The sequence below is a fragment of the Heloderma suspectum genome, chromosome 1 (genome assembly GCF_057233095.1).
Source record: "Heloderma suspectum isolate Gila_16-S chromosome 1, 16-S_ref, whole genome shotgun sequence".
NCBI classification, from domain to species: domain Eukaryota; kingdom Metazoa; phylum Chordata; class Lepidosauria; order Squamata; family Helodermatidae; genus Heloderma; species Heloderma suspectum.
The window spans coordinates 136,037,624-136,059,042 of record NC_139458.1 but is presented as its reverse complement, the minus strand read 5'-3'; the positions used below and the strand labels follow the sequence as shown (position 1 = coordinate 136,059,042).

The following is a 21,419-nucleotide window of genomic DNA, read 5'->3' as shown; positions in this document are numbered from 1 at the left end:
TTGCTGCAATATAAGGTTTATTTGCACATATGTATAGGGTGAGCATAGGACAAGGGTTCACAGCATTATCTTATGTATTAATTACACTTCCTATACTGCCTATTAGCCATAGCTCTCTGGGTGGTTAGCACTTGAACACATTCCTGCTCCCCATCAGATTTTGAGGGGAACCCATAGTGCCATAGGATTTCCTGCAGAGGGCAAAGTCAGCTCTCTGCCTCCTTTTCAGATCCAGTTCAGACACAGATGGACAGTTACTACAGATTTAGGATGCTTCCATTTTCTCACCCAGGCCCCATCTGCACAAGCCATGTACTCTGGGGCTGCTGCATTTTGAGGCCCTTTGGGATATACGACGCAGTCACCACTTTGCAGCCAAACTGTGGTTTTCACCCAGAAAATGCAGGTTTTCCAAAGAGGAATTTTGCTGCGATGTTTTTGGTTTGCTGAGTGTTTCCAATGGTTGCGAGCTGTCCGTCCCTTCCCTGAACTGACTTCGCATTTTGTGGTGGCTAGGTGGTAGGCATGCCTACCGACTGTGTCACTACTCTGAGATGCCCCTTCACTCCTCCCCATTCCTTTGTGGCTGAGCAGTTAGAGGCATGAAGAAGCATGCTCATTTCTTCAACCACACCTTTGCACACCTTCGCAGCTTCGTATCTTCACAATGGCTGCTTTGGAATCAGTGGCCAAGGGCTGGGGCAAGGGGAGGTGTCAGGGGAGCAGAAGGTCCAGGACCAACTTCGCTCCAGCCACCATTTTGGAATGATGGGTAGGCATGTACCTCTCATGGGGACACCCCTTGGAGTGTGCAAACCATTGTGCGAGTCTGGAGGACTGGAGGACCGCCAAACAGTTGGCATGATAACAAAGGAGCAGACCACCCACATTTTATCTCACGAGGAATGGACAGACACAAAAGAACCCCTAAAATACAAAACAGCCGATAAAACCTGAAGTGTTTCACACCCCCACCCTCACGTGCCTGCGCAGCTGCACATTTAAATATAATGGTAAAAAAGAGCAGCGCAACTGCTGCGGTTTAGTTCACTTCAACAGCTATGCGTCAGGGCACACTGGAATCTCCCTCTAGAGAAGTTCACAGTAAGTTGCATGTGTACACAGCGGAAGTTAATTCGCAGCTGCAATGCTGCGCTGTTACGACAGAATGAAGGTTGAAAACGGTGCCATGTAGCTAGCCCCCCAGACTCTAATTAGCACATTCCTCGGGGGTGGCAGGGAGAGGCAAGCCCCCTTCCAGAATAGTCTGTGCATGGCTGAAGACAGCCACCACTCAGCTAATCTCCATAACAGTAGGGAATCTGCCAGGCTAAATTTGCCCAACAGGTTTAACCCATTCTAGCCATCTCTTTTCCCAACTGCAGATTCGCAGGGTTGGGGGGATTGCACAGGGATATGTGAGCAGGGAGGCGGGGGGAGAACCAGGTTAGGTGAGGCTAGATTCAAACTACATGTAGCATGGGTCTTTTGTGTTTGGGACTCCAGATGTTTTTTATTCTTGTTTTACAACAAGGGCAGGCAATTTCTGGCCTTCCAGATATTGTTGGACTGGAACTCCCATCAGCCCTAGCCAGTGTAGCCAATGGTGAGGGATGATGGGAGTTGTAGTCTAACAACAGCTGGCGGGTCACAAGTTGCCCATCCACCCATTTCACATTTCATGGTGTGGGGAGCCCCAGCTCTTGCTTATGCCCCTAATCCCTGCTCCTTCAATAATATAAGGTAGGGGGAGATGATATTTCATCTGCCCAAAGCCACTTGGGCTCACCTCTCTGCTGCTCTGTGGCTGTGGGCTGCAATTGCAACAGAGTGAGAGAGCTTGGGAATATGGTTTCAAAGAATGCAGATGTAGTAATGCAATACAGCTGCAGTGCCGCCGCCTCCTCCTCCTCGTCCCATTTGTTCTCGCGTGAATTGTTCAGAGGCACTGCCTGGCTGAAACAGGCATAACAGAAATCCGACAGACAGACCAATCCTTCTTCCCAGGAGGCCACAAATCAAAAAGGTGTCACACTTCTTAAAGACTGGGAACCACCACAGAAAGCAGGTAAGAAGGAGACTGATACAAGAAGTCCCTGTCACAGTAAGTGTGGGATCCATTCAGTCCCTGTTGTCTGCACAACAGGGAGTACTGGTGAACTCTTGGGGAAAGGAGGATCTTCACCTTCCCTCCCCCCCACCTTTGAAGAGAGAAACTCCTTCCAAGTGCAGTTTAAATGCCAGTGGGTACAGTTTTACAACTTGTATGAAGTGTTTTAAACTGTAGTTGTACACACACACACAACTCAGTACTAGAGATGTGAAGGCCCAGAAAAAAAATGGAAAATTCAGCAAAAATGTTTTTTCCCTGGATGTTCATTTGTTTTGAAAAGTTGGGAAAATTGAACAGCTTTTGATTATGAAATATTTTCTTTTAGAATTTAAGACAAAGTATTTATATATTGTTACCCAGACTTTGCTCCACCCAAAATGATTTCTAAAAGCGATGTAATAAGAACACCTTTATAGAAAGACTACAGATGTAAAGTGTCTGGAAATAACAAAGACATGGGAAAAATATTTTTTAAATCCTCTCTGTAAGATTCCCAGCATAGTTAGTTTTTCATTCTTCATTAAAATTATCTATCTAAAGTATATTTTACTGATAGACATTTATGCTCAGTTTCCCTACATGTGAGTAGAGTCATCTTTGTGCATTCTTGACAGTGTGGGTTTTGTTTTATAGAGTCCTGCATTTTTGATGCCATAGCAGTCATTTAATGTAGTTCTAATCTATTCAGACAATAATTACAAATTTACTGAGTTTACTTTTAAAAGTTTTAAAATATAAGTGTAATTTTATGAGCAATCTAAAGGTTTGATCATATGGATCAACACTGCTGCCTGAATTTTTGGTCTCTCCTTGGGCTATGGGGACTGTCATGGCATGTGTCCATACTTAAAAATTTACCACTAGACCTCTGGCGCCCAAAGGAAGCAGATAGTAACAAAGAACAGTCACCCCTGTTCACCTATCTTGATAGTATCTATTGAATGTGGTTGACAGTATTCATTCCACATAATAATGTTTATGCTTTTATCTAAACATTGACATGGTTGTGATTTATTATTATCACCACCATCATCATCTCTATACTGCCCAATAGCCAAAGCTCTGGGCAGTTTACAAAAGATTAAAACCTTAGAAATACAATATAGAACAGAACATAAAAACAATTTACAAAACAATTTACAACACCCAACAATAAAATCATTGGGCCAGTTAAAATCTTATAATATGCTGACAAATGCCTATGAGTAGAGGAAAGTCTTAACCTAACATGGAACCAATGATGCTGATGGCGTCAGGCAGACCTCAGTGGGGCGTGTTCCACAATCGGAGGGCCAACACTGAGAAAGCCTCTCCCTTGTTGCCAACCTCTGAAACTTCCTTGGAGGGGGCATTTGGAGGAAGCCCTCAGATGACAATTTTAGTGTATGGGTAGGTTCATACTGGGAGAGGCGCCCTATCAGGTATTTCGGTCCTGAGCCGTGTAAGGCTTTATAGGACAAAACCACCACCTTGAATTGGGCTCAGAAAAATACAGGAAGCCAGTGGAAGTGAGCCAGAACTGGTGTTACATGTTCAGACATCTGGTTCCTACATTTTGCACCATCTGCAGCTTCCAAACTGTCTTCAAAGGGAGCCATGCCAAGAGCACACTGCTGTACTCTGACTGTATATCTTAGTATAATACAGGCACTATTCACGTAATTTTGGGCCTTTGTATCGGCAATGTTGATAGTCGTAGAAAGATCCCCAGCGTGTGTATTATGCTCCTTGTTACTGTCAGCCCTGAAACCTGCCACATGCTACAGCTGTCTTGTGCTCCGGTTCACGACTGGCAATACCATATGCAGGAGGCTTTAGCCACAGATTTAAGGGCCCAAATTACTGTCTGGGAGATAAGGAGGCCTCCCCAGCTAGTACTCATGGGTCCCAAGGTGGGTTTCATGATGAACAACACTGACTCCCTTTCCCCAGGTCTTGTCAAGGGCTGGCTACCATGGCTCATCTCACCGCCACTCCTAAAAGTGCGCTAGCCGACTCGCCTGTGTCGATTCATGCCTCCGGCCTGGCTCCCTCCCAACACGTGACCCTGCAGGCATTGCTGGCCGATGAAACTGGAGTGAAGTTTGAAGCCATAGCCATCTACCAGGCAAACGACGCAGGGGAAGTGGATGTGGAGCAGGCCTCTGCTCTGGGAGGCAACTACACAGGCGTGTGGCCCATGGGCCTCTTCTGCACTCTGAAGCCGGAGAAGATGTTCCACAGGCTGATAAAACGCGATGTGATGAACAGCCCCTTCCATGTCCAGATCAACCTCTTTGACTCTATTAACGTGTACCCATCACCTCTGGTGGCACCGCTGGCCACTTGTACAGTGGAGAGATGGTATGCGGCCCCTGGAACGGAACGCTTCCCGATCAAGACGGGCCGTGTTCGGGGGACCCTTTTCTTGCCTCCAGGTAAGAAAACTCAGTTCTGTTTCTCGTCCGTCCTACTCCCTGCCCCAGTCTCTCGTTGTTCCGGACTGGGGGGGGGGGGAATAAAAGTGTTTTAGATTTTCTTGCCCAAATCCCACAAACCCAGGACTCAACAAAAACATTGTGAAAATGCCAACAACACCAATGGTAGTTTTGTGCTGATGCAGTCCGTCACAACAGAAAGAGTTCATGACAATTCCCTTTTAAAACACTGCAGCCAAATGTCCAACTACAAAGAGGGGAGGGATGGGGGGAAAAGGGAAAGAAGGGAAAGTAACAATCTCTCTTTCTCTCTCTCTCTCTCTCTCTCTCACTCTCACTCTCACATAACACACGCAGACGTACACGCAAATAAAATTAAAAAGTCAACTTAATTTATCTAGTCATGTGTTACCTACCTGAGTAGAACTTTGGGTTCTAGAGCATACGCAGTGTTCATTGCAGAGAGGATGATCTGAGAGAGTTCATCAAGAGCTGTGTTTCCACCAGCGATTTACTCCAACCTGGCTGCGTGGTGAGGTCTCTATGTTTCCATGACATCGTGGCCATTCAGCACCAGCCCCGCATTTTAACATGGAAAAACTGCTTCTTATGAGACTGCTTATAGTCCGACTTTTCCAGCTTACTTTGGCTCCATTACTGACCTGTTTCCACAACCACACTGGGTTCGGTATCATAGACCTGCCCATGGGGCGTGTAGCCCCGCCTTTGTGGGTGTGTCACTCTGACCTCAGTGACCCAACCCTTTCCCTCCGTTTTCCAGAAATTTCATCACTGTTTTGGAGCAGGATACCAAGGGACCAACTTTTGAAACATCATTGAAAATAAGCACCAGTCCAGAACATAGCCCATGACCCCAGTCAAGGGGTGTTTTCTCCCATTGTGCTGAATTAGGCTTGCCCTCTCAATGACTACAGAAATAACAGAGAAGCCCCTGAATTGTCACGGCACATATCAAAGTCCAGTTCCTTAAATGTGATTAAGCACAATCTCAAGACTCTGATCCATTGCCTTAGGACATAACTCCTTCACGGCATCCTTATAGAAATCCTATGCATTAAAATGTGGGCTGGGTTCGCTCTCTTTCCCACAAGAAACCCATTAGTGTCTCCTCAGAAGTAACTCCCACTGCGGTCAATGAGGCTTGCATCTGAATGCCCACATCAGAACTTACAGAGATTTCCCCTCAATTGAAATGGCACATGTTAAAGCCCAATTCCTTAAGTGCGATTAAGGGACCAAGCAGGATTACGAGGCTCCAATGAACTGCCTTAGGAAGAAAGTATTTCACAGCTTTGTTATAGAGATCCTGCAGGTTACAATGGTGTATCGCCCCTGCAGTGGGCATCAAACTCTCAATTTAGAGGTGCCAAGATAGTGATAAATCAGATCTAGGTTTACTTACAAGGACATACTTTATGGGGGTCGCCTTATACTTGCATTCTTTATGCAGCCATCAATCTTCTTTGGGAGGCGGCGGGGTGATTTGCAGGACTTCAAAGTAAAACTTCACAGTTTATTTGTATCTGTAAATCCCAAGTTTGAAATAAGACACAATGAGGTAAATGGCAGCCAAATCTTTGCTTTGTCAGGGGTGACAAATGACTCAGGTCAGCTTTTTTCCGCTGGGGTCTCAAATAGGAAAACAGTCTTAGTTTGCAACTGTAACATTACTTACAGCATCAGTCAGCCAGCTATTCAGGACTCACTGTTTTTGAAGAGAGTACTAGGATATCTTCTTTTCCTCTCAATCAGGTTGGGTCTCCCAGATTACACAGTTTGTTGCAGCTTGCAGGAGCGTGGTAGTAGCGTTGTGGCCTGGCCAGGAACATGCTGCCAGGTTTCTTGATCTCTTCAGCACACATGCTCAGGTAGTCCAACACTGGACACTCAAATCAGTCAGATTTCTTCGTTGCAGGGAATCCCATGGCAAAAGCTTAATGGTTACACTCTTCAGAAATCATAAAGCTGATGGTCAGTAGCTACAGGCTCTATGTAATTCTAAAACAGCTCAAAGCTAAACACTGTTAGCTTTGTGACAGAGATCTTCAACATGGTTGCTCTGCTTCATTCTGCCTTGGGACCATCCTCTGGCGCACTTTCTGCTCTAAGAGGGGTCTAGCCTGTGCTCTGGGCGCTGCTTCTTCACCTTTACTCCGTTACTCGTCTTCATCTTTTGGGTCTTCATTTTCAGTTTCCAGTTCTTAGGGATTTCATCCCAATTGGGCGAGGTGATGATGTTGCACACCTCATAATGCTGTGGGCAGTTCTTCTGAGCTCGACACATTAGGCTAACGGCTACTCCTTCAGCCTCACGCTCCCATGCTTCATTAGAGGCCAGGCTGTCTTGCAACGTTTCTCTAATTAACAGCCTTAAATCTTCTTTTCTCAACTCATCCTTGAGATTTTCTGCTGTTTCTTCTCTCCATTCTGACTCCTTCTGCCTGACAGCTTGCAACGCTGTCAGCACAAGCCGTGCCAGAGTTCTTGCACCCTGCGCCTCCTTAGCTGACCACTTTTCCAGCTGCAGAGATTCCAATGCAGGTTCCAGAGCCACTGGTGTGCAGTCCTTCACGGCCTCTGGCCATGCTCTCGGTCCGCTCAGGACCACAGGGAGTCAGTTTAACATGCCGACAACCGAAATCTCCTTTCCTTGGCATCTGAACATAGCAGTATTCTTGGCACCCTGCTCGCTGCACCAATTGTATCACCCCTGCAGTGGGCGTCAAACTCTCAATGTAGAGGTGCCAAGATAATGATAAATCAGATCTAGGTTTACTTACAAGGAGATACTTTATTGAGTAACTACAGCACACAGGTGTACCTAATGGCTGGATCAGACAGCTTCTCTGAACTGAGAGCCATGGGGTATAATGGGTTTTATCCTATACATGTTAGCAGTGAGGCAGCATGACAGCAGCAAGCACCATCTAGCGTTCATTCCCAGCATAGACTAGCCGGGCTTGGTTCTCAGCACAGCCACCTGCACCTCAGCATAAACAAATAGCTTCACTTCCCAGGCACGGCCTGATAAGGTCCTCTACTCATTAATAAGGAATGCGCTGAGGTGGCTATTATCAGCCTTTGACTCATCTTCACATGCTCAGAGGCTTACTAGCAAAGGAATTACACTTATAATGAACTTAACCAAGGCATTATGGATCTCTAGGTCCCTCTAACACTACAGGTGACTTGGTTATGCTCCTGGGGCCAATACAAATGGGGGCTGGTATCCATCTTTGTGTTTACTACTCTCTTTCCCACAACAAACCCATTGGTGTCTCCTCAGAAGTAACTTCCATTGTGCTGAATGAGGCTTGTCTTTGAATGCCCACATCAGAACTTACAGAGATTCCGCCTCAGTTGAAATGGCACACATTAAAGTCCAATTCCTTAAGTGTGATTAAGGGACAAGGCTCCGATGAATTGCCTTAGGAAGGAAGTCCTTCACAGCTTCGTTGTAGATATCCTGTGGGTTACAATGGGGGCTGGTTTCTGTCTTTGTGTTTACTGCTCTCTTTCCCAACAAATCCATACTGACTCATCATAAGTAACTCCCACTGTGCTCAATGAGGCTTACTCCTGAAATGCAGGTACATGTGGACTTTCAGGGGAAAGGAGAAAGGGGGGGAGAGGGGGGAAGCCTCTCTTCACAGCAAGACTGATTCCTTTTTTAAAATCCAGTACTCCTCCATTAGTTTCTCTTTCTGTTGTCCTGGAAACACAGCCGAGGAGGTGGGAACACTGATGAGGTAATCAGACCCAACCCAGACTCCACTCAGACTCCACGCAGCAATCAAGAAAATAATTCGATTAGAGCTCAGTGGAAACAGCACAAAGGCTACAGTGATGATAAGCTGGGTCTTTAAGGGGTGTGGAAACAGGAAAAGGAGAAGATGCGATTGGGCAAACATCGCAACAAAGTTGCAAACAAAGCGAAGCTGATAGTGTGAAAATACACCCTTGGCCTCTAATTATATGATATATAGAAGGCTCTAGAACAAACAAAGGTAACAATACAGTACTCTTTCCACCAGTCCCTTCCTCTTCTTCACTACATCTTCCTTCTCCACATGGGCCTGCATGCCCCTTTCCTTATTCTGCTTTGGTCACAGACACTCCAGCTTGGATGATGGCAGTCAGTCATCAGTTATACCTATTGCATTTCTTCCCTAGCTTGCACCAGTCCATGTAGTAGCTAGGGCAGCAACCTCTATAATTCAATTCAACAGGTCCTCCACCTTCATGAAACCAGGCCACAAGTCAGTTACCATCAAGTCCCATCTTCCTGCACAAAGGCAGTGCTCAGTGTTGATCTGATTCACATAAAACATTGGAAGTATCAGTCTTTAGCCTGTGGCAGTGACAGGGCCTTCCAGATGTTGATGGATTGCAACTCCCATCAGCCCCAGCCAGCCAATGGTGAGGGATAATGGAAGTTGCAGTCCAACAACATCTGGAGGGCCACACATTCCCCATCCCACGCCTGCAGGCTACATCATATTGAATCAGGTACATTCCGGGATCCCACAATTGCAGCAGGCATGGCCAGAAGAACTTGTGATCTCTTTAAAGCCACTATTATGGCCAAATCATATAACTCAGCCTTTCCCAACCTGGTGTCCTCCAGATTTTTGGGGCTACAACTCCCAACATTCCTGACTATGGAGTATGCTGGCTGGGGCTGGTGGGAGATTATATGCCCCGGCCGTGAGCTGCTAAGGTTTGGAGGCGCTGAGAGTGATAAGCCAGATCCAGGTTTGCTTACAAGGAGACTTTATTGTGTACTTACAGCACACAGGCATACCCAGTGGTTGGATCAGACAGCTTCTCTGAACCCAGAGCCAAGGGGTACAATGGGTTTTATACCATACATGTTAGCAGTGAGGCAGCATGACAGAAGCAAGCAATAATTAGCATTCATCTGCAACTTTCCCAGCACAGACTAACAGCCCCATGTCAGAGGAGAGACAATCAGAACTTTCCCAGCACTAGGGATGTACAAAACTCTTACCTGGCTCCGCACCAGGCAATCCACGGGGGGGGGAGGCACTCCGTCCCTCCCCCCGGAATTCTCCCTGGCCAGCTCCACTCCGCAGCGACTCCACGGAGCTGCTGGCCGGGGCCACCTGCAGCTGGACATCCAGCCGCTGAGCTGTGCAGGGATGCAAATGGCGGCTGTCGTAGCCGCCGCCATTTGTGTCCGTGTCTTTAGCCGTGATAGGCTACATATATATTTACGTAGCCTATCACGGCAAAAGACAGGGGTGCAAATGGTGGCCACTATGCCATTTGCGCCCCTGTCTTTTGCCGTGATAGACTACTTAAGTATATACGTAGCCTATCACGGCTAAAGACACAGACACAAATGGCGGCAGCTACAGCGGCCACCATTTGCGTTCTTTTCCTATTGCCATGATACGTAGCCTATCATGGCCTCTGCAGGGAAGTAAATGGCGTCCCTGTGTTAGCCGTGATAGGCTACGTAAATACTTACGTAGCCTATCACGGCCATTCGAAAGAGGCGAATGGCAGCCACAGATGCGGCCGCCATTTGAGGATCACCGGAACGGCTGACAAAGGTAGACTCCATTCCGGGCCCATTTCGCGGGGTGGTGGGGCGGGTGGCTTCGTTTCGCCATGGATTCTGGGGGGCCAAATGCACTGGCATTCGGCCTCCCTGGAATCCGTGGCAAAATTCTCCAACATCCCTACCCAGCACAGACATAGCCTCACTTCCCCTGATAAGATTCAGAGCTCGTTAGCATCGAATGGGCTGAGGCGGTGATATCAACTTTTCACTCATCTTACCAGCCAAGAAGCCCACTAGCAAGAGAATTGCACTAATAATGAACCAAAAGACAGCATTATGGATCTCTAGGCCCCTCTAAAACTACAGGTAGCTTGGTTACAGGCCTGGGGCCATTACAGGAATGAAGTCCAAAACATCTTGAGGGCAACAGGTTGTAACCTTATAAGCATCTCAGTATTGTTCAGTTTTAGCATGTGGGGTGTGTGTGTGTGTGTGTGTGTGTGTGTGAGAGAGAGAGAGAGAGAGAGATATCTCACACAGCATTTAAAATGGTTCTTTTACCCTGACCTTCATTCGCTGCCCCCTTTTTTGTCTTTGGTTAGGAATTATTTCCCTTTGCTCTTTACTTGATTTCTCTGAACCTCTCTGCAGGGCCTGCACCATTTCCAGGGGTGATTGACATATTCGGTGGGTCTGGAGGCCTCTTTGAATTCCGAGCTAGCCTACTGGCCAGTAAAGGCTTTGTAGTTCTGGCTCTGGCTTTCTTTGCCTACGAAGACCTGCCAAAGAACCTGGTAGAAGTAGACCTGGAGTATTTTGAGGAAGCATGCAAACTGCTCTTAAAACACCCTAAGGTATGCCTGGAAGGGGGGGTTTCATCTGTATCGTTACAAGGCACAACAAATCCTCCTATTCTTCAGCATTGTGCTGCAATACATCAGTGGGTCACCTACATGAAAACGGAATGAGAAGCATGTTAGGATACTATCCCGATTTTCATGAAATCAGCTTTGGGCCATCAGCAGCAGATGAAGCAAGAAAAGTAGAGTAAACAGTACCTAAAAATCCACTTTTCAAAGGTTAAACTGCAGTTGAAATCGCCTTACTTTTGGGTTGAGTGGGCAGAGTCCCATTAGTAGAAATGAACATCATCAACTCCATAGATTCTACTCAACCAATGAGAGAGGCTTTCTCCCACCCCTCTTGATGCTCCATTGCTCAGGGAAGTTTAATGGAGGAGTAATGTGGTAGTTTTTCTTAAACGCTATGGAGCGAACAACAGGGCTGCTGCCGCTGCTGCCTCCACTTCCCCACAAGGAATTTAGCCTCCTCCTGCTGCCCATACTTTTATGAATGAGAGATAAAGGCTAGATACTCTGATTGGCGTTAGCAACAAATATGGAAATCTGAAGCCTGAAACAGCATTGTAGCACTTTGATGAATGAGAAGGGCAGGCTAGATATTCCATCGCACCTTCAGTTTCAAAGGGACAGGGCTGGCTGCCCATCCCCTCCCCGCTCCCACGGTCATTCATGTACAACTGGAGAGAGTTACTTCTGAGTAAGCTTGTTTCTCCATTTCACATTCTGTTTCAAAGGGACAGGGCTAGCTGCCTGCTCCTTCCCGCTTCTGTAGGCAGTGAATATTTAAATCAATAGGCAAAGGAATTCTCCTGACCCCTCCGCTGTACTCAGCAAAGTACAATTGAACTTACTTCCCCTGCCCCCAGCAACTTTCCCTTCCGCCAATCAGTGGTGCTCCCAGCAACCCGCACCGAGGGCAGTTCGTGTCACACAGATGTAGAAAGCGCAGTGAAAGAGTCATGATGGGATAATCCATCAAAAAGCAGTTTCAAAACACCGGATTTTAGAGCTAGAAACAGCGCGCTGGCTACGGAGAACGGCATGCATCATCTGACCTGATCAACTTTGCGGCACAGTAGAACCAGCGCAAAAGTCCCATGTAGACGCCCCCGGGAGTTTATCCCTCATTCCACAGCCAGAATGATTCACTCAGAGGTTTTGTCTTGCTGCTGCGATGGCACCTTCAACACGAGGGGGTGGGGAGAACAGAATCCGACTACTTAAGGAATAATTCATCACTAATTCCCCAGCCATACTGAACAGGAAGCAATAAAAGGGGCTACTCATTAGACTTGCAGGGGATCTTTGTTGAATGGGACCTCCTTGTGACTAAACACTACAAAAGAGTCTTGGCTGGAGGCAACAACATTTCTGCATATGATGGCACTGTATTAAGTGGCATGTGGAACCACTGTTTTAATATTGAAAAGCAGTGTTGTCGCAGCAGCACTAAACGGCTCTAGTGTGGAAGCAACATGGTAGAAAAGTTGACATGTTCTCCAAAATGGTATCATCCAAAATTCTGTCATTTCAATATACCAACTCATTCTGTGCAATGTGCAAAACTTGTTTCTGAATTTTTAAAAAAAGAAATTGCATGTAAAAACCATCCTTTTTCTAAGCTGTGTTTGCATCACCATCTCTCAAACCCTTGATGAAGTAACTATTTTAACTGTCTGTCTGTCTGTTTTTCCCCAGGTAAGAGGTCCAGGACTTGGAGTCATTGGGTTATGCAGAGGATCAGAAATTGCACTGGCCATGTGTACCTTCTTAGACCCAATAGTGGCTGCTGTGTGCATCAATGGTGCCACAAGAATGATAGGTGCTTCACTCCGCTTTCATGATGTCCATGTCCCTGCTGCACCCTACTTGGCAGAAAGGATTCTCTTCAATGACATGGGAGTGATGAACACTTTCCATACCATAGGAGATCCGGAGGATGAAAGATACCAAGCCTCTGCCATCCCTCTAGAGAAGGCCCAGGGGCATGTGCTCTTTGTGGTGGGAGAAGCTGACCAAAGCATGAACAGCAAGTTGTTTGCCGAGACAGCAATAGCCAGAGCAAAGCAGTATGGGAAAAATAATTGTACTCTGCTGTCTTATCCAGGGGCTGGGCACCTAATACAAACCCCAGGATGCCCATTTTGCTACATCTCCCCAATCCTGAGTAAACCTATAGAATGGGGAGGTGAAGCGAAGCCCCATGCCAAAGCCCAGGAGCACGCCTGGAAGGAGATCCAGAAATTCCTTGAGCTTCATCTTGGCCCAGCTAGAAGTAGCAATTTGTGATGTCAGAAGGAAGACAGGTCGTGTGGCTTCTTCTATTAACCCCTGAATATCACAGGGCATGCAGGTTTTCTTCTTCCATGGAAAAAGTACCCCTATGCCACTGTTTTGTCACACGTCAGCAACAAGATGGGCATTTTTATAATAGGAAAGAGCCACTATGAACCAATGATTAAAGAGTTGGTCTTGGATCTGGGAAACCTGGATCCAATTTGAGGTCCATTGACATGGATTCATTATATGTTTATAAGCTAGTCATTCTCTTTGGGCTTTCTCACATGGAGCTTTTATCCTACTTTTGAGATTGGTTACTCACAGAGATGTGCGGGCCCCTCAGATGACACTGTTGACCTCTATGGCACCTCCTGCACTAAATGGCCTTTATTCTGTTTTAAATAAATTGGAGATAATGAGCTATCAAATTACCCCATTTGTGTTCCGCTTGAGTTCCCTCCATGAAAAAGAAAAAGCTGCAAGAACAGGAGCTAGATCAATGAAACATATGGAAGGGGGAGAAGGAGGGGGGAAAGGAAACCCGTGTAAAGGGAGTCCATTGTGATCCTGCATTTAAAATGGGAGCAGAAAGCCCCATTTAAAATGCGCTATTTTAGGCTGAAGTAGAGATGCTCTTTGAAGCTTTCTCTTTTGGATTCTTAGCTCTTTTGTTCGCAAACAGGAACTAGGAGTCCAGAGCAGCCTATCCAGCCACATGGCGGGCTTGTAGTCAATTCTACATCCTATTTGGTTATGATACTTTCATCTATGAGGGATGGATTAATCTGTCAGTTTTGTTTTCTCCCACATTCACATTTTTTAAATCTCGGATTCTTTCTGTTCTGTTTATGAAGAAATCTGACTGACAGCACAAGTTACTTTTGCAGTGGGGGTCGCACCCTGATGTTCTGCATGTTTACTCAGAAATAAGTCCTGAGTTTTGAGCATGGTACTGCAGGCTTAATACAGTGCCTACCCAATTCCATCTAATGAATTGACTACCCTTTCAGCTCAGTCCTATGCATGTTTTGTCATTTGTGTATGTGTGTGTTTTAATTTTGCATGAACTCTCGTTTCAGTGGTGAGGGAAAGACACTTAGTACATGCTCAGAGCTTCTCCATAAGTTAACCCTAGTTTTGAAACTAGACTCATTGGCTGAATCCTGGGGAAGTCTTGGCACAAATGAAGTTACAGGAAGGAAGATTCAATGAGAGCTGTACATAGCAAGGAGGAGGTAGAGGAGAGTTGCACAAAACAAGACATCTGTTTTTATGAAGAGGTACTGAAGGATGGTAGGATGAGGAGGGATGGTTGCATGGAGGGGAATTGGTAGGGGGAGAATGTAAGTGCTCAGTGGTGAAAGAAAAGCATTCTGCATATGGTCAGAGGCACTCTCTGTTTAAGAACATAAGAACAGCCGTGCTGCATCAGACCAAGGTCGACTTAGTCCAGCATTCTGTTCACATAGTGGCAAACCAGATGTCCATGGGAAACCCACAGGCAGGACATGAGTGCAGTAGCACCTTCCCACCCATGTCCCCCTGCTGCTAACATTGGTGAAATATAAATAAATTCTAGTAATTCTAAACATGCATGAATGTATATCCTTCAGGAACTTTGCAGGTTTCTTGCCTGGGGGACACCTCTAATGACCTGTGCATTTTCATACAAACCTATCTAAAAACTATTGGGGAAAAGGTGAACGGAAGGGAAAGCAAAACACTCCCTCCCCCAAAGTGGAGAATTCCACTTTCACATGAACTGCTGCACCTATCCTTCTGAAACTTTGCTGGTTTCTTACTTAGGGACAACTCTAGGCTGTCTGTAATTTTCAGAACAATGGTCCACAAGGAAAATAGGGAGATAAGTATGGCCCCTTTTGGAGACCTCAAAATGTCAAGGCCACCCCAGCACAAAAACCCCTGTAGTTATCATTCTGAAATTTGGCAGACATGATCTCCTGTGATGGGGCAATGAATCCTGAAAATTTTATCCAATTCTTCCAAGTAATAAAAATGTTATTGGCAGTTCCCTTTAAAAGAAAATCAAAATATAACCCTGCACCTATTTTTCTGACATTGGGCAGGTATAATCCCCTTCTAGGGGGGGCTACTATGCCTGAAATGATCATCCAGTTCTGACCAAGAGAAAAAAGTTACATTTGCTTGTTCTTTTCTAATTTCCCGTGGTAGTCAGCAGGAAGCATAAAGATTCATTTTTCCAAACCTTGATTCAGGTTTGGTGCTGAGCTGAAATGGTCCACCTATAAATTGGCTGGAGCAGAAGCGGGATGTTTTCCAAAACGCTGAATCAGGGTGTGAGTTGAAGTGGGGTGGGGGGTCAGTGCACACTTCTTATATCGTACTTCTTATAAGGCCAAGTACAAGGCGAAGTACAGGCTGAAGGGGCAGAATTGCAGCTTGAGATCGATAGGCATATGGTCAAGGAACACCTAATTACTTTGAATGAGTTCAAATCTCCAGGGCCAGATGAACTGCATCCTAGAGTCATAAAGGAACTGGCAGAAGAACTCTCAGAACCGCTGTCTATTCTCTTTGAGAAATCATGGAGGACGGGGGAAGTGCCAGATGACTGGAGGAGGGCTAATGTTGTCCCTATCTTCCAAAAGGGTAAAAAGGAGGAACCTGGGAACTACAGACCAGTCAGTCTGACATCAATCCCTGGGAAAATTCTGGAGCAGATGATAAAGCAATCCATTTGGAAGCACCTTGAAAACAATGCAGCAATTACTCGAAGCCAACATGGATTTGTCAAGAACAAGTCCTGCCAGACAAAGCTGATCTCATTTTTTGATCAAGTCACCTCCCTTGTGGACCGTGGGAATACTGTAGACATCATATACCTCGACTTCAGCAAAGCTTTCGACAAAGTGCCCCATGATATCCTGATGAGCAAACTAGCTCAAAGTGGGCTAGATGAAACAACGATCCGGTGGATCCACAGTTGGCTACAGAATCGGACTCAAAGAGTGCTTATCTATGGGACCTTCTCAAACTGGGGAGAGGTAACGAGTGGGGTACCGCAGGGCTCAGTCCTGGGCCCAGTGCTGTTCAACATTTGTACTAATGACTTGGAGGAGGTGGTGCAGGGAATGCTGATCAAATTTGCAAATGACACAAAATTGGGCAGCATAGCTAATACCTCGGAAGACAGAAAGAAAATTCAAAGTGATCTGGATAGACTGGAGCACTGGGCAGAGAACCACAGAATGACATTTCATAGGGATAAATGCCAAGTTCTGCACCTTGGAAAAAGAAAGCAAATGCACAGTTACAAGATGGGGGATACGTGGCTCAACAACACTACAAGTGAGAAGGATCTTGGAATTGTTGTCGATCACAAGCTGAATCTGAGCCAACAATGTGATGTGGCTGCAAAAAAGGCAAATGCTCTTTTGGGCTGCATTAATAGAAGCATAGCTTCCAAATCCCGGGAAGTACTAGTTCCCCTCTGCTCAGCACGGGTTAGGCCTCATCTGGAGTACTGTGTCCAGTTCTGGGCACCACACTTTAAGAAGGATGCAGAAAACTGGAGAGGATTCAGGGGAGGGCAACAAAGATGAGCAGGGGACTGGAAACAGAGCCCTATGAAGACAGACTGAAAGAACTGGGTATGTTTAGCCTTGAGAAGATAAGAGTGAGGGGAGTTATGATAGCACTCTTCAAGTACTTGAAAGGTTGTCACAGAGAAGAAGGCCAGGATCTCTTCTTGATCATCCCAGAGTGCAGGACACAGAATAATGGGCTGAAGTTACAGGAAGCCAGATTCCAGCTGAACATCCAGAAAAACTTCCTGACTGTTAGAGCAATACGACAATGGGACCAATTACCTAGGGAGGTGGTGAGCTCTCCCATACTGGAGGCATTCAAGACGAGGCTGGACAGCTCTGGCTTGGATTCCTGCATTGAGCAGGGGGTTGGACTCGGCCTTGTAGGCCCCTTCCAACCCTACTATTCTATGATTCTATATATGTATGTCATCTATACACACACGCAAGCACACCACATGCATGCACACATGCGCGCGGATATATAAAAGGTGCTCTTAGAGTCAGATATGTATTATATATATATATATATATATATATGCGCAAATTTGTGTTATGGGCCTGTGCCCCAAATCTTTTAGGAACCTAGCAACGCCCCTGTGTACACTCCTTTACATGCCTTTAGCATCTAGCACCTTACCTGGACATTTATCTTACAGAGACCCTGGGAAGGGAACCCAAAGACTGACACCAACTCTTATAACTCATATTAAACATTTGAAACAACATCCTCTTGCCCCACCCATATGGCTCCATCTTGTGCATGAACATTGATTCAAAGGAACTTTATTAACAGCAAAACCAACAAAGAGGCTTGTGGCACTTTAATAACTAACCCATTCATTCTCGCATAAGCTTTTGTGGACTATAGCCCACTTCATCAGACGTATGGAGTATTATGGAGAGCTTCAGGTTTATATACAGTACATGCGGGGCAGGGAGTGAGAACAGTGAGGTGCCTCAAGATGCTTTATTGTTTTTGCTGCAGTAGACTAACACAGCTATCCTCTGATGTTTATTAATCGTGCAACCCTATACATGTCTGCTCGGAAGTACCACTGTGTTCAGTGGGTTTCACACCTAGGTAAGTGGGTATAGTATAGCAGTTTTACAGCACAACCCTATGTATATCTCAGAAAGAAGTCCCATTGTGTTCAATAAGACTTACTCTCAGGTGAGTATGCACAGAATTGCAGCCTAAATCCCTCTTCTCCCCACCCCCCTTTCCTTCCTGCCAGTAATTATAAGGCACAAAAAGAACTCAATGGATAAAGACACTTGAACTGAAATGCTAAACACACTGACATGCTGGGGAGCTGATGTGTCAGCTGCAATAGGTGTGTGTGTGGGGGGGGGGGAATGTTCACAGAGGGGGAGCTGACTGAGCAAGGGGACACCTCTACCATCACAAGTAGGTGAGATAGCCAAAAGCTCAGAAATACCACCATTTTAAATTCCCTGCATGCACTCATACACAGCTTCCAGGGATAACAAAAAAGTGGTTTCCAAAAGAACCAGGAAGTCCTTTCTGCAGACATGTCACTTTACACTTGCCTCTATGGCCAAATGTGGATCATGGCTGCAACTTCATTAACTGGATAAAGACACTGAAAAGTGGCAGCAGGCTCATTTCTCACAAAATTATTGGAGAAACCGAATTTCAGTTTCTCACAAAATGACTGGAATGTGCCTCAACCTTTTGTCTTATATTTCAGGTTCTACAAGGACAAGGGCTTCTCTACACCAAGCTTTTATCCTGCGATCAAGATTGGTTGCTCACAGAAGTTTGCTCACAGAAGTTTCCACGGATTTATTTGTAACGCAGTAAATGCAGCATTTAAAAATGGCGATTTCAATCCCGCCATGTAATTACGGAGTAGCACTATAACCGCAGCACCATCTAGTGGCTGTATAATGACACATATAGAACTTGCAGAGAAATGAAATCCCTGAGGAAAAAAGGGGGGAAGCACATGTAAAGACCCAATCTTAATCCCACAAAGAATCCAGAAGCAGAAGCCCCAGTAAAGGTATGGGATAAAAAGCCTGGTATAGATAAGTCCTAGAGACCTGCTTTTTAAAAAACCTGGAATCTGGGAATCTGGACTAGCTTGTGGGACCCCTCACTACATGAGGAAAAGGAAAAGAATTAGAAGATGAGGCAGCCAAAAATGGGATGTCATTATAGTCTTTACTTGCTGGTACATAAAACAGGAATTGGTCAGTTCTGATGAACAATACTAACCTGCATTTCCATGAGACTAGGCTCCATGTGAATGAGGCAATCACATGGGCAGGCCAATTAGGTAGGTCTTCCCTATGGAATTGTCCCCATCCCTCCTAGCAGACCGCCAATTCCATGAGAAAATCTTGCATGGTTGCCCCACCTTCCAGCCTTCAAGCCATGGGAGCGCCTCATAGAAAAGCAGCTCCCACATGGCTGTGCCTGTGCCTGAAGTTATTTAGCATACAAAAAAATCAACCAAAGTTGTGCTCTAGCAAGTGCCTTTCTCAGTGAAGCACGACACTATCTATAACTATCAGCCCACTGAGAAAGATTCCCAGCTTCAAAGTAGGCAAACCCAGCCTTGCTTAATAGTAGCATTTCTGATCATTTTTGAGGAGCTAACACTTTCAGGAGAAGCGAGATAATGATCAGAGGTCTGAAGAAATATGTGGCTGCCTGTTGTGCAGTTGGGTGAGGCCGATATGATACATGCTAGAGAGGGAGCAATGGCACAGAGTAGGTGCTGTCTGCATGTGTCGGCACGGGAAAAGGAGGACAATCCAACTAAAACAAAGACGCAGTATACATACACAATACATTTACTTTCTCCACTCAGAATACAGAAACATATGTCAATACTAAAGTGAAACACACATTACAAATACATCAGTAGATAGATGAAAATGCAGTGGAAACTCATACCTCAGACTTCAATAACTATAGAGTGCCAGTAAAACTTTTGGATCCATGGGCACATTTTACATTTTGAAATATGTCTGTGGGCACCACCAAAAATTGCTATGCGGGTGGATGGTTGCATCCTCCTCCTGCTTGCTATTTACTCCTCCTCATCCCCCCAACATTCACTATTTCTTCCTCTTCTTTCTCCTGCTCACTGTTTCCTTCCTCCTCTTCCCCCCACCCGCAACCTGCAGGGCAAGGAAGGGTTTGGTGACAGCAGGAGAAAGGGGGAAAGAGTTGAGTGGGGTCTACCAGGCACCTCGTTGCCAACTCCTGCTATATACTAAACAGTAAACTATTTTACCAACAGAACATCAAACACTTTTTTTTTTAAATCCCAAACAAGTTGTCTCAAAATCTACTCCTCTCTCCACAGGCCAAGGACAGACAGAATGCAGTTCCAAATTTAGCTTAATTTATCTCCACTGCTGTCACCTCTCCCTTAAAAACCAATGTTATACTTAAAGAAACAGTCATTTGTAATTGCAAACAGAAGTTTCTTACAAAAACATAGATAAATCAAATTTTAATTAAGCCCATAAGGAGCCACAGTTTGCGATGTAAAAATCCAAAATGCATCTCGCTGACAGAGTAAAACATGTGGATCCTGCCCCCTATAAATGGAAGTATGCACCTGCTTAAGAAAAAAAAATCCTCAGATCTGCAGGTATATTATTGTATTCCCCAAAATGTGATCTTAACAGGGCATCAAGAGTCTTGGTGCTAACCTTACTTTTGTGTTCACCGATACATAATCTGAAGGCCCTAATCATTTGTCCAACAAATTCTAAGGAGCATGGGCACAATATTATGCAAACCACATTGTTAGACCACAGGTGGTAAAGTCTCTTAATCTGAAAACCTTCCCATGTTTGGGAGTAGTAAATTCATTGTTTCAGCTGTAAAGATCGTGCACAGCAAACACAACCTCCCACATTTAAAATGTCCACGTGGCATTTTAAATCTGAATGTAGTATCCTAAATAGGAGCATTCCTATGGAATGAAGTATCCTGTAGAATGAAGTAGCCTGAATAGGAGAGTTCTGCATTGCAACACTTTATTGTAGGTCACACTTGTCAAGGTCTAAAGCCCATAATAAACCACACTCTGTAACAATGATACAGTTTGGGGCTCTCAGAACAAAATAGGTTTGGGAATTCTGCATTGTATTGTTTTTAATACCTGTGGAACAGGAAGAGATCCAGCTGGAGAAGCATTTCCAGCATACGATAGAGAAAACTTCTGCTGAATTTCTAGTTGTCTTGCAGCCTTTTTAGCGGCAGGGGTGGGACCCCCGCAACCAATGGGCTGGAGCCTGCCCGCTGAGACACCTCTCAGCAGAGGCTTTGCACGCCCCTCACCTTTCCCATGTAGTTTGATGTTTAAAGGCACAGGAGCCCTGGCAGGAAACCAAAAGCTTGCAATCTCAGAAAAAGTATGAAGCATACGGAAAGAGATTAAGACAGATGAAGAGAAGAAGAGACAAAAGAAAATGGAAGGGCAAGAGAGAGCTTCGGCTATGGGGTGGTATAGAAATGTTAACAACAGCAGCAGCAGCTCCAGCAACAACATGGACATAAGGAGAAAGGACATCTTCTGCCTGAGTCTATGCAGGTGTAAGTCTTATTGAATTCAGTGGGATCGATTCCCAACTGCA

General features: G+C 45.5%; 1 protein-coding gene across 1 annotated transcript; it reads left to right on the top strand.

Annotated features, from left to right (window-relative positions):
- The first annotated feature begins 1,947 nt into the window (after nt 1-1,947).
- LOC146357962 (acyl-coenzyme A amino acid N-acyltransferase 2-like) lies at nt 1,948-14,817 on the top strand. Its single transcript, XM_084828769.1, has 4 exons — nt 1,948-2,068; nt 4,046-4,530; nt 10,733-10,935; nt 12,643-14,817. Exons 2-4 carry the CDS (start codon nt 4,068-4,070, stop codon nt 13,231-13,233), a joined length of 1,257 nt encoding a protein of 418 aa, XP_084684895.1. The 5' UTR covers nt 1,948-2,068; nt 4,046-4,067; the 3' UTR covers nt 13,234-14,817.
- Nucleotides 14,818-21,419: the final 6,602 nt, after the last annotated feature.

What these genes read in the sequence shown, in the direction of transcription:
- LOC146357962 (XM_084828769.1), top strand. Translation starts at nt 4,068, where the DNA reads ATGGCTCATCTCACCGCCACTCCTAAAAGTGCGCTAGCCGACTCGCCT. An exon ending in GACCCTTTTCTTGCCTCCAG is followed by an intron (nt 4,531 to 10,732) that starts GTAAGAAAACTC and finishes ACCTCTCTGCAG; the next exon opens with GGCCTGCACCATTTCCAGGG. An exon ending in TGCTCTTAAAACACCCTAAG is followed by an intron (nt 10,936 to 12,642) that starts GTATGCCTGGAA and finishes GTTTTTCCCCAG; the next exon opens with GTAAGAGGTCCAGGACTTGG.